The 14,350-nt window shown below is 34.5% G+C and overlaps 1 protein-coding gene across 2 annotated transcripts in view; it reads left to right on the forward strand.

Moving 5' to 3' along the window:
* Positions 1-14,350, forward strand: part of CWC27 (CWC27 spliceosome associated cyclophilin) — a 224,328-nt gene that overhangs the window by 160,930 nt on the left and 49,048 nt on the right. For both annotated transcript variants that reach the window (XR_012921686.1, XM_012784066.3), the window contains exon 12: positions 13,005-13,114. Coding sequence is in view for 1 of the 2 variants with exons in the window: in XM_012784066.3 (XP_012639520.1) it covers positions 13,005-13,114 (110 nt within the window). In the remaining variant the exon portion in view is untranslated. The remainder of the gene's footprint in view (positions 1-13,004; positions 13,115-14,350) is intronic.

The following is a 14,350-nucleotide window of genomic DNA, read 5'->3' on the forward strand; positions in this document are numbered from 1 at the left end:
GTAACTTAACTTACATGGGCTGTAGTTACTTCACCTATAAACTGTGAAGTTAGATTCAAAGATCCTCAAGGAAACCTCTAGCTCTGGTGCTCTAGTAAGCTGATGCTCCAGTAGTAAACTGATTGGTATAATAATGTTGGACATTCCCTTTCTAAGCCCTTTCATATATATTGCCTAATTTTTATCTCATAGACAGCTAATATATTTTTAAAATTTTATTCTAATGCCATAATGTAATAAAATTTAAGCCCCCTAGGATGAATGTATTATACATCTTTCAGAGCATCTCTTAGAGTACCAGGCACTCAGAGGACACTTAGTGAATTTTATTTTCTGAATTAAAGTTTTAATTGAGACCGTAGGACACTGTGTGCTTTAGTATCATGCAGACCTCAGCTCGCATCCCAGCTTTACCATATTCTAATTGTCACCCTATCCTGTTTCCTCATTTGTAAAATAGGTCTATGGATACTTTCTATGTGGATAATCAAAGCACCTTAGCATGATGCCTAGCATACATAAAATCGTTAGTAAATGTCCTTTTTTATTCCATCCTTTGTTCGTATTTATTTAGCATTTGTTTTGTAGAAATTTTAGTTAATGACAAATAGTCATTTACTGCATCATTATTAGGTATGAATAACCATCCAGTGTATTTTGAGATTCATAAGAAAACTAAAAGTAAAGCATCGTGTATTAGAGAAATTGAACTTTTTAAAACTTCTTATGCTTTTTATTAGCCAGTCACTTATTCAGTTTTCGTTTATTCAGGAAGATTCGAGCACATGGGTTCCTGTTCTGACACATGGACTAAGCTAACAGAAATTCCTTCTCCTACAAATATATAGAAATGCTAGATAAAATGTGATCCAGCCCAGTTTAAATACTTAGCCAAACTTGAAAGAGAGAGAAAAGAGGTAAGAAAGAAAGAAAAGAAAATTCCTAGGTAGCAGAAACAAAGGGAAGGCAGATGTAAAGTGAAAAAGCTGATAATACTACAGTGGCCCAGGAGATACTAGACCCAGATATAGGCTGTGATATCGAGAAACTGGGGTTTTAATCTCATATTTGGACAGAAGATGTGGCCTTGGGATAAAGAAGTGGGAACTAGGAAATCTGTCACCTGGTCAGAGAAGGCCATGATGAAGCTTATCACTTTTCAGAGCTGTGTGTGGGAGAAAAAAAAGTCTCTCATGAAAAAATCAAAATTCTGAACCTCTACCAGGCATGACTACAAAGGATGAATGTATTAGTAGTCTTGAGCCAAGAAATTAACATGGGGAAAAAATGGCTCTGGACTGGTAGAACCCTTGATTATCTGGCAGAAATAAATGCAAAACCTCTCTGTAAGAAGCCTTGCAGTATTGGATACCTAGAATTCCTGTGGAGTCTGATGAAAATGAAGCCTTAGCTGAAAATAAACTCACAATAAAAAATTAGAAAACACATAGAGAAACGACCACTCTATGGAGAAAGTCAGAAGACCAAACAGGATTCCCAAGAACAATCTGAAAGATGCAACATAATAAGTGTGTTTTAAATAAGGAGATTTTTAAAGGAATAAAAATCATAATCATAATAAAAGACCAACACTATGAAAAAAGGGTGGGTAAATTTGAAAAAAAGCCAAATATTATAGAATATCTAGAAATAAAAAAATATAGTTATTAAAATAAATGATTAAGTTTATGGCTTAAAAATTGATTAGAAACAACCAAATGGAGAATTAGTGAACTGAAATATAGAACTAAGGAAATTACTCAGAGTATACTGATAAGAAATAAAAACATGAAAAATGAATGTGCTATGATCATTCATAGTTGATCATACTATGATCAATAGAAGAACTTTATTCTAATATACCAAGTCAGAAAACAGAAGAATTTACCAAATTTTTCATGTAGTTGGGTTTGTGTAGCAGATGTCATTGCATTTGGCTGTATGTACAATGTAAAATGTTTGAGTTATGGTTTCCATGCAGTCCGGATGGAACCTTAGCAGGTTTAATCCTAGTATCACAGATGTATATAATGAAAAATCAACAGACCTCAAAGCTGTTCTCAAGCTGTTTGCCTGTTCATTTTGACTAGAAATGAAAACATGAGGAAGAGAAAGACATCTTTAAACCAGGTGATAAAAAATCTCATAAGACCAGGAACTAAAGCAGCCAGTGGGCATATCGGGCCTTGGCTTATCTGGCCTTGATGATTTAGATTTATGACTTTCTAGAAAAAAAAATTGGCAAGGCCATGAATTTGACCATTTGAGTATATCATATTTACCTGATATGTTTCCATTTTGGTAAAGGACTGTAAAACATCTACATTATAAAAAATATTAGTGGCCTGATTTTCTGACCTCAAACAGTAGGCTGGATTGAATCTGTCTTCCTGAACTAAATGTTATTATTATCTTAATTCTGGATGCAAAGGTAGCTTTCATTTTTAAAATTTTCATTGACATTGGCAGATGAGTAGAATAAATGATCTAAATCAGTCTTTTCTACCTAGAATTTCTATGAACACTGTCAGCCAAATCTTGGCATTTTATCTTATGGATAAAATGGATGGAATTCATTAGCAAATTGATATGTCCAAGAGGGAATCACATTGCTGCCACTATGAGGCAGTTTTGAATATTAATTTGGACAGGGAAATTGCTTTTGTAATAATTGAAGTGGTTTGTTTTTGGTTTTTTGGGTTTTTTTGAGATGGAGTCTCACTCTGTTGCACAGGCTAGAGTGCCGTGGCATCAGCCTAGCTCACAGTAACCTCAAATTCCTGGGCTCAAGCAATCCTTCTGCCTCAGCCTCCAGAGTAGCTGGGACTACAGGCATGTGCCACCATGCCTGGCTAATTTTTTCTATATATTTTTAGTTGTCCAGCTAATTGCTTTCTATTTTTAGTAGAGACGAGGTCTCACTCTTGCTCAGGCTGGTCTCGAACTCCTGAGCTCAAACAGTCCGCCCGCCCAGGACTCCCAGAGTGCTAGGATTACAGGCGAAGAATTGAAGATTTTAAGTATTCTATTAGTTGAGACTTTTGAATTTAGAAAATCTTTTAAAAGTGTAGAATAAAATACTATTTCCATAAGATATGGTTTGTCTTTTTATTCCATTGAAAGAGAATAATTTAGTAAAGAATGTTTAATAGAATTTTAATTATTTGAAGTTACATCAAATCATCTAATTCCGTATATAGGCATACAGACATCAAGTTGCTCTTCATCAGTCTGGTTTAGAAGACATCTGGTTTTTTATTTTATTTTCTGAGAAAATTATCAGAAGATAAAATCAGCCCAAGCCAAAGTGTTACATGTTTCACTGGAAAGATTGTATATTCTGGAAATAGTCAGATTAATGGGACCACTCTTAAAATAATATGTTACCCAACTATCTTTCCTACCCTAACATCAAACTTGTGTAATTTTAGTCATTTTTTTCCCAGCTCTTATTAGTCCACCTGTGGTTGGTAGTCAGTGGAACTTTTTCATGCCTCTATTGAGTATATCTTTAAAAAGACAAGTCAAATTGGAATTAAATGATCAATAACCACAATCAAATTAAGAGCTCCAGAATACACCCAAGTAATCAAACCCAAAGATAACTGCAGCTAGAAAGCATAACGCCTGAACAACTATAGAATCTGTGGGTTTCTTTAGAGCATTCTTTACTAAATGGAGTAGCAGAGCATTTACAGTTATGTAATGATAGGGTACAGCCTATGATTTACCCATTCAACCCTGAGGCACCAACTATTTGAGTTCTTAACTTTCAATACAAAATCTAGTCAGCTGTGTTGAAGTCAAAATGGTCTCATGCATGATCAGAGGGTAAAAAGTCTAGTTTTTATACACTTTTCCCTTTGAGAAGCCAAAAGCTGCAGTAAGAATAAGATTACTTTGTCAGATGACACTTGACCTAACAACTGAGGCATGGACAGCATTCTAGAATTCTGTATAGTTTTCAGTCCATCTGTTGAAAATTGTTTAACTAGAGTTTTGCTAAGAACAGTATATAGTTAAACATGGGGTAGAGGCAAATAGTGTGAAACAGGATTCAAACCTTGTGAAAAAAGAAAGTTACATTAGTTGTTTGATCTGTGATCATTTAAATAATGATGAAAAGCCCTAAAGTTTTATCCAACTATTAAATATTTCCTTAATATTTTTCAGAGCAAAACTGGTTTTGCAATCCATTTCCAACCCAATCAGAGACTATAAATCTTCTCTTCATTGTTTTAAATTTAGTTCCTATCATCAAAGAAATTGTATCAAACAGATCAAAACTTTATGATTGAATCTTACTCATTTTTTAGATGCTTGCCATCACTACCACTAATTGTCTTGTACAAAATATTTATGAAGCTGGTTATGACTATACATTAAGAAAAACAACTAATAGTATAATATTAAGAGATTATGAAGGTAAATGTGTTTAGGAGGATCTGAACTATATGCCTGTATTTTCATTATCTTGGCTAGAAAACATAAAAGGAATGTGGTTTGATAAATACTGAGGAAATAAAGTGATTCATTAAAGTTGTTTTAATTTAGCTTTTCAATATAATATATCTAAGAGCATATCAATTGAAAAATCCTTATAACCATTTTTAGAATGTTTATAAGTTCATAATCCAGCAAAACAAGTTTCCCTTTCCCCTCCATTGAAGCAAAAAAATCCATAATATAAAAGTAATATATTTGTATGAGAGAGACATAGACAAAAACAAGCCCAACTTGTGCAAGAGTGTGCAACATTCCTTGAAAGCTTACCAAAGTCAATTATAAAAATGAAAAATATAAGCCGGGCGCGGTGGCTCACGCCTGTAATCCTAGCACTCTGGGAGGCTGAGGCGGGCGGATTGCTCGAGGTCAGGAGTTCAGAACCAGCCTGAGCAAGAGCGAGACCCCGTTTCTACTATAAATAGAAAGAAATTAATTGGCCAACTAATATATATATAAAATTAGCCAGGCATGTTGGCGCATGCCTGTAGTCCCAGCTACTCGGGAGGCTGAGGCAGCAGGATTGCTTGAGCCCAGGAGTTTGAGGTTGCTGTGAGCTAGGCTGACGCCACGGCACTCACTCTAGCCTGGGCAACAAGCGAGACTCTGTCTCAAAAAAAAAAAAAAAAATGAAAAATATATATCATGTTAACATATAAATGTACAGTATATATGAGTATATATTTTGGTAACTTAACATTTTAATTTTGGATAATCATAATAGTTAGTTGTTTGCCATGTTTCAGACAGTATTTTATTTAATCCTCACAAAAATAAGTGACAGTATCTCATTCTTTTTGATGGCTGAATAATATTCCATTGTGTCTATGTACCCCATTTTCTTTACCTGTTCATCCATTGATGGGTACTTCAGTTGATTCCATATTTTGGCTATTGTGAATAGTGCTGCAATAAACATGGGAGTTCAGATATCCCTCTGATATATTGATTTCCTTTCCTTTGGATAAATTCCCAGTAGTGTAATTGCTGGATCATATGGTAATACTATTTTAAGTTTTTTGAGGAACCTCTATACTGTTCTCCCTAGTGGTTATATATTTTTTTATTTCAGAATATTATAGGGGTACAAATGTTTTGGTTACATGGATGGCTTTTGTATTGCTTGAGTCAAAGTTATAAGTGTGCCTATCACCCAGATAGTGTACATTATACCCCTTAGGTATAATTTCACCTATCCCCTCTTCCGCCCTCCCACCTACATGATTTCGGTTGAGTTTTACTTCCATCCATGTACATGAGTGCTGATTGATTAGTTCCAATTTAATAGTATGTGTGGTGTTTGTTTTTCCATTTTTTAGATATTTCAATTAGAATGGTCTTCAGTTAAAAAAAAAAAAGAATGGTCCTCAGTTCTATCCAGATTGTTACAAAAGGTATTAATTCATTTTTTATGGCTAAGTAGTACTCCATGGTATACATATACCACATTTTATTAATCCATTCTTGAGTAGATGGGCACTTGGGTTGATTCCACATCTTTGTGATTGTGAATTGTGTTGCAATAAACATTCTAGTGCAAGTGTCTTTTTAATATAATGACTTTTTTTCCTTTGGATAAATACCCAGTAGTGGGATTGGTGGATCAAGTGGTAGGTCTACTTTCAGTTCTTTGAGGAATCTCCATACTGTTTTCCACAGAGGTTACACTAGTTTGCAATCCCACTAACAGTGTATAAGTTTTCCTGTCTTTCTGCATCCATGCCAGCATCTGTTGTTTTGGGACTTTTTAATAATAGTCATTCTCACTAGGGTTAGGTGGTTATGTTAATTTGCAGTCCCACCAACACAAGGGTTCCCCTTCTCCACATCTTTACCAGCATCTGTTATTGGTTCTTTTTGATAAAAGCCATTCTGGCTGGGGTGAGATGATATCTCATTGTGGTTTTCATTTGCATTTCCCTGATTACTAGTGATATTGAGCATTTTTTCATACACCTGTTGGCCATTTGCATGTCTTCTTTTAATAAATATCTATTCAAATCTTTTGCCCATTTTTAAGTTAGATGATTAATTTTTGCTATTGGATTAATTGAGCATGTTGTTAATTCCTTGTCAGATGGGTGCTTTGCAAATATTTTCTCCCATTCTCTTCACTTTGTTGATTGTTTCCTTTGCTATGCAGAAGCTTTTTAGCTTGATATAATCCCATTTGTCTATTTTTGCTTTAGTTGCCTGTCTTTTTGAGGTCTTTTTTTTTTTATTTCAGCATATTATGGGGGTACAGATTTTAAGGTTTCAATAAATGCCCTCCCCCTCCCCCCCACAAGTCTGAGTCTCCGGCATGACCATCCATCCCCCAGATGGAGCATTTCCCCAGTGTTTTCTTCTAGTAGTATTATAGCTTCAGGTCTTAGATTTAAGTCTTTAATCCATTTTTAATTGATTTTTGTGTATGGTGAGAGATAAGGGTCTAGTTTCATTCTTCTGCATAGAGTTATCCAATTCTCCTGGGACCATTTATTAAAGAGATTGTCCTTTCCCCATTGTATGTTCCCAAGAACATACAATGTTCTTGCCTTTGTCAAAAATGAGTTGGCTGCAAATGTGTAGACTTCCATCTGGGTCCTCTACTCTGTTCCATTGGTCTATGTGTCTGTTTTTATGCCAGTACCATGTTGATTTGGTTACTGTAGCTTTATAGCAAATTTTGAAGCCAGGTAGTATGTTGCCTCCAGCTTGTTATTTTTACTCAGGATTTCTTTGGCTATTCAGAGTCTTTTGTGGTTCCCTATAAATTTTAAGATTTTTTGAAAACTTCTGTGATGAATGTCATTGATATTTTGATAGAGATTGCATTGAATCTGTAAGTTACTTTGGGTAGTATTGTCACTTTAACAATGGTAATTCTTCCAGTCCATGAACGTGGAATATCTTTCCATTTTTTTGTGTATTCTCTTCAATTTCTTTTATCAATGTTCCATAGTTTTCTTTGTATGGATCTCTTACTTCTTTTGTTAAACTGATTCCTAGGTATTTTATTTTCTTTGCAGCTATTGTAAATGGAATTTCTTTCTTCATTTCTTTTTCAGATTGTTCACCATTGATATATACAAATGCTACTGATTTTTGCTTATTGATTTTATATCCTGCAACTTTATTGAATTCACTTATCAGTTCTAACAGTTCCTTGGTAGAGTCTTTAGGTTTTTCTAATTATAAAATCATGTCATCTGCAAACAAGGCTAATTTGACTTGTTCCTTTCCAATCTGCATGCCCTTTATTTCTCTTTCCTAATTGCTCTGTCCAGGACTTCCAGTTTTATGCTGAATAAAAGTGGTAAAGTGGGCATCCTTATTTTGCTCCAGATTTTAGAGAAAAGGCCTTTAATTTTTTCCCATTCAGTATGACATTAGCTATGGATTTGTCATATATGGCCTTTATTATCTTGCGGTATGTTCTTTCAATACCCAGGTTGATGAAGGCTTTTATCATAAAGGAGTTTTGGAGGTTTTTTAAGAATAAATTTTTACCAATTACCCTATTTTTGTTGGGAGTTTGTTCATTGGTGTGTTCCATGAGTCTTGATGTGAGAATTGACTGCATTGTACACATCTTCTTTTTTATATTACCATGATATTTTGATGGAAGAGAGGTACTGCTATGTTTGTTTTTCATTCTATAAAAACTACTTGTCCTTTATTTTTTGCTATTTTATGTTATTTCTTCTAGAATGAATATCAGCCAGTCATTTTACAATTACCCGTGTTTGTTTCAAAACATTCCTATTTCTGAAGTACTGATCCTGGAATAGTTACAAAAATGATAACAAATAACACTCCACACTGCTACCCCATTACCAGCACCAGCACTCTATTGTTGGAACCAAGAGGACTATATTAAAGACTTCAACAACAATGGCAGATTAATTCAGTAAAATTTTGTTAGATTCAATATTGCTAAGATTGCAGTTCTCCCCAAATTAATTTGTACATTTAGTGCAGCTACTGTCAAAATCCTAGCTGACTTATTTGAAGAAGTTGTTAAGCTAGTTTTAAATGTATAACAAAAATCACCAAGATAATCTTAAAGTAGAAGACAAAGTTAGAGGGCTTACACTAACTGACTTCAAGACATGCTATCAACCTGCAGTAATCAAGACAGTGTGCTACTGACATAAGGAGAGACATAAATTAAAGGAACAGAAGAGAGTATCCAGAAATAGACATACATATATGGTCAGCTTATTTTCAAGAAAGGTGCCAAGGTAGTTCACTGGGGAAAAGAAAGCCTTTTTTTAAAAAAAACAAATAATGCTGGAACAATTGATACCTGTATAGAAAAAAATAATAATTTCAACCTTTACCTTACACTATACCCAAAAATAAACTCAAAATAAATCATATACCCAAACAAAAGAGCTAAAATGTTATACTTTTAAAACATTGGAAAAAAAACTTTTGTGACCTCAAGGCAAGCAAAGATTTCTTAGATAAGACACAAAAAGTGTTATATATGAAATTGAAAAATGACAAGATGCTGTTCATCAGCACTTAACTTTTGCTTTTTAAAAGACATTAAGGCCGGGCGTGGTAGCTCATGCCTGTAATCTAGCACGCAGGGAGGCCAAGGCAGGAGGATTGCTGAGATGAGTTCAAGACCAGCCTCAGCAAGAGTGAGACCCCATCTCTACTAAAAATAGAAAGAGATTATCCAGACAACTAAAATAGAAAAAAAAAAAAAATTAGCCGGGCATGGTGGTGCACGCCTATAGTCTCAGCTACTCCGGAGGCTGAGGCAGGAGGATCACTTGGGCCCAGGAGTGTGAGGTTGCTGTGAGCTAGGCTGATGCCACAGCACTCTAGCCCAGGCAACAGAGGGAGACTCTGTCTCAAAAAAGAAAAGAAAAAAAGAAACACACACCTATTTAGGAAAATGAAAAGGTAAATCACAGACTGAGAGAAACCATTTGCAGAATATGTATCTGGCAAAGTGCTTGTATCCAGAATATATAAAAAAACTCTTACAACTCATTAATATAAGACAAAAAAATTTTAATGGACAAAAAATTTGAACAAACAGTTCATAAAAGAGGATATATGAATGGCCAATAAGCACATAAAAAGTTTAATATCACTTGTCATCAGAAAAATGAGATTTGAAACCACAAGATACCATTTCACACTCTCTAGAATTGCTAAAGTTAAATGACAATACCAGATATATTTGGGTATGTTAAGTAACTCAAATTCTTCTACATTGCTAATAGGAATTATGCAGCCAAAATGGTGCAGCCACTTTGTAAAACAGTATGGCAGTACCTTATAAAGTTAAGCATGCACTTATCATATGACCCAGCAATCCCACTCCTGAGTATTTACCCAAGAGAAATGAAAACATATGTCCACAAACTTGTATGTGAATGTTTATAGAAGCATTATTTATAGTAGCCAAAAACTGGAAGCAACTCAAGTGTCCATCACCTGGTGAAAAAATAAACAAATTAGAGTGAGTATGTTCACACTATGGAATACTACTCAGTTACATAAAGGAATTCCCTACAACATGGATGAATCTCAAAAATATTTGCTAAGTGAGAAAGTCAGACATAAAAGACTACTACTGTATGTTTCCACTTGTATGAGTTTCTAGTAATAGCAAAACCATGGTGACAGTAAGCAGATCACTGGTGCCTGGTACTAGAAGGGACATCCAGATACTTTTTAGGGCTATGGAGCAGTTCTGTATCTTGATTGCAGTGGAGGTTACGTACTGTATACAATACCAAAAGTCATCAAGTTGTATACCCAAAATTAGTAAACTTCTAAGTTATCAAAAGGCCTTTTAATATTATAAACAACATAGCTATAGAATTTACTTGCTTTATCATACAGTTAAATTTGCCTATCCTTCACTTTTTTAAATTGATTTTTAAGGCTTCTTTTTGGCACAATTTTTTTGAATTTTCTGCTTCCCACGCACTCCTTAAAAGTGAAATCAGGTGATTGGTCCTTGTTTAAGGGGACCATATTTAAGAATATGCATGTGAAACACATTAAAATAAGCACTGCTGAAAATCTTTTGAAGGTTGTAAGCTTGACTTACCTGTGATATGAGGTAACTGAATTTATGTACAGTAGCCTTACCATTTATTTTTAAATTCTCACTATAAATATTTTCAGTCATTCATAGCTGAAAATCTAAGTTAAGAACTAGTCCTTTCTCTTTTGCATTTGTTTTAGCCATTAAAACATTAAACTGTTCTGTAGATACTCATCAGAATTTTCCTTAGGATTTTACAAATTTCTGCCATAAGGACATGGCTGAAAAGAAAAATTATTGACTCCCCAAATGCTATGGATTAGGAGATTGCAGGTGCATTGCAAGTACTGGCTATAACTGTGAGGCTGGGGGCCTCATTGGCTTACTGCCTTCTTATTTTCCCCTTCCCGTGTTTCATTATTACTTCATTCATTTATTTGACTGTTCACTGAGCTTCTAACCCTTGCCAAGCACTGTCCTCCGTGCCGGGGAAATATGGCTTCTCCTCAAAGAATTTAATGTCTAGTGAGGGTTACAGAAGAGTAAACAGGGAATTACCATAAAGTGTGATAACTGCTAAAGGATGCCCTGGAAGCTCAAAGGAGGAACATCCAAACCAGACTTGAAGAATGGAATCAGAAAAGGCTCCCTGAAGGAAGTGCCAACCAAGCTGAGACCTAAAGGATGAGCAGGAAGTGAGCAAGGAAAATTAATTGGGGAATGGAGAAATGGAGGGTTGTTAGTATTCCTGAAAGAAGGAATAGCACAGGCTAAGGCTAGAGGGTCATGAGAACAGGGTGAGTTCAAAGAGTAATAGTTATAAGCCAAATGACAGCATTGCAAGGTGGATGTGGCAAAGGAGTTGTGAGAGAAGAGACTGGAAAGGAAAGTGTTGATCCTAGTCATCTCAAGGTGTTTGATCTCAGGACAGTGTAAATGCAACTACTATACAGTAAGAAGGAGAGAAGTATTCAAAGATGTAATTCAACAGAAAGTAAAATTTTAAGCCTATTATAACAATCACTATATATGCCAATTATGCTGACATACTTCCTTCACTAGTGTTTACTAAGCATCTGTGCCTCAGATATTATTTCTGTATTTAATGGTTTCTTTTTCATTAATGTGCTTAGTTTTTACCATTTATAGTTGTCACTCTTGAAAGAAGTGTTGGATATACTTTAAAAGAGTACATATAAAATGGTTTAGTTGAAACCTTAAAATCTGTACCCCCATAATATGCCGAAATAAAAAACAAATAATAATAAATTTAAAAAAAAAAAAGAAAGTAAATTAGTGGTTGCCTACAGTCGGGGGAAAGGGAGGGAGGATGTTTCTGTTAATGGGAATGGGGTTTCTTTTTGGGATGATGAAACTAGTCTGCAATTAGATAGTGAGGATGGCTGCACAACTTTGTGAATATGCTAAAAAGCACTGAATTGCACGATTTGAAAGGCCAAATTTTATGTTATGCAAATTTAACTCTCAATAAAGGTATTTTAATAAAACCAAAAAAAATAAAAAATAAAATGGTTTATAAAACTAATGATTCCTTTCAAGTTCTACCAAAATCATATTAGATAACCACAAAGAGACAAATTGTTTTCTTAGTTCACACATTTTTTTAACTAGAAAATCTTTTGAACAAAATGGCTGATCGTTAATATATTGCACATTCATAATGTTCTTCAAACTAGTTAACAAAGAGGTAAGAAACAAACCTTTTAAGGCTTGAGTAGAAAGATTACCAGCATTATTGATTACATCTGGCTCATCATTTGTCTGCCAGCCAAAGACAAGAAAAGATGGGTTGGTTTTTTATTAAAGTCACAAATTTTTGTTAATATTTATACATGTAAGGTATTCTAAAATGTTAGTACTTGAGATTTTTTTTTTGAGGCAAAACTATTTTTTTGAACCCAGATGTTAACTAATCTTTACATGGATTTATTGCAGTATCAAACCATAGATTTATTTTCTAATTTAGTAAAAATTATTTTTGTCTGCTGCTGGTAATGGTCCTGAATTATCTGTTAGATATATTTACTTTCTATGATGTCATCAAATTAAAGTTTGTTGTTGTTATAACTGGGAAACAAATGTGGCAGGTAATTGAAATATCAATGACTATTTGAAAGATTGTGTCTTATAAGGCAAGTGAACAATATAAAATGGATTTGCTGAATTTTAGGAAAATCTTAATTATTTTAAAAGTGAGATAAGTGATTTTATAGTCAACTTAAAAGTAAAACTGAGAACAAATACAATAGTGCAGTGTAGAATAAAGATCTTTATAAAATTTGTTGATAAATTAACATCAGTCACTTTCTAATTTAGGAAATAGTTGTGGAGCTGGTGGACCTTATTGCTTTTGTTTTGAAGTTAAATGGTGGAAAACGAAGCCAAATTCTGACCTCGTCTTCAGTGACAGCATATACATTAATATGAGTCCACAGAGATTTTTTACTACTTACTCTAAGAATATTCTATTATTCTTCAGAGAATGAATCCACTCCAGATGGTGCTATTGCAGAATACAGACGAGAAAAGCAAAAGTATGAAGCTTTGAGGAAGCAACAGGCAAAGAAAGGAACTTCCCGGGAAGACCAGGTAACTTCAAAAACCAAAATCCACACATAATTCATTGGCTTTTTATTTTTTTCAATTGTTGCTTAATGGAGCATAATTTGATTAATATATCAGGGGAAGTACTACCTCTTGAAAAAGGAGGCCAGCAAGGCATGCTGGCTCACATCTGTATCCCAGCACTGTGGGAAGCCTAGGCAAAACGATTGCTTGAGGACAATATAGTGAGACCCCAGCTCTACTGAAAATAGTAAAAATATCTGGGTGTGGTGGCATGCACCAGTAATCCCAGCCATTCAGGAGTCTGAGGCAGGAGTATCACTTTGAGCCCAGAAGTTTGAGGTTGCACTGACCTATGATAATGTACAGCGCTTTAGCCTGGGCAACAAAGCAAGACCTTATCTCAAAAAAAAACAAAAAGGATATATTTATATAAAGTGCTAAGGGCTTTGGCTACTCATGTACAGGTCCAAATTCTAGAGTTCTTTCCAGATCATTGTAGGTGAAAAAGCCTGAAACTTTCAAGTTTTAACCTGGTGCTCCCATATAAAGCACAGAAAACTTATAAAGCCACATATCCTCAGAAACTCAGGTAGAACCTCTAAGTGAATATTGTGAAATGGAGAAGTGGTGTTCATAAATGATGAGAAGGTCTCTTCCAGCTCAGCATCTCAAATGCTAACTAGCTAGCTTAGCTTGAAATTGCACACTGCCTGGAAATAAGGCATTTAATCTACTAGTTGATTTTTATTACAAATAAAACTTTGTTTATTGCAAGTAATTCCTGAATCTTTAGATAGTAATATAAGGAAATTTTGAGAAATCAAAAACAAAAAGAGATAGGAAGCTAGCTCAACAATTTGGGAGTTAGCCATACACACCATGCAGTACTTGGCACTTGATAAAACAAATCTCTTCAGCAGCCTCTCATGTTGAAAAGCTAGGGGGCAGACTGAAATCATTTATTTTTGGTGCTGACATGTATATATGAGGACATGCCATTTTAGGTGTATAAATAAAACAGGCAAAATAAAAGTAAATTAAAAAGCCCAAACCTATTTGGATAAATTAATCTAATCAAGAATCATATTATAAATGACACTGAATTACTGGTGGAAGGACCATCACACAGCAGTACTTAACATGAAAATAATCACAGGGGAAGTTCAACAAGAAGTCAGATATAAGAAATGGTAATCATGGGGAATTAACTTATTTGCAATTTTCGAAAGAAATAACACATCAAATGAAATTAAGAAA

This window comes from Microcebus murinus, chromosome 11, assembly GCF_040939455.1.
Source record: "Microcebus murinus isolate Inina chromosome 11, M.murinus_Inina_mat1.0, whole genome shotgun sequence".
Lineage (NCBI taxonomy): Eukaryota > Metazoa > Chordata > Mammalia > Primates > Cheirogaleidae > Microcebus > Microcebus murinus.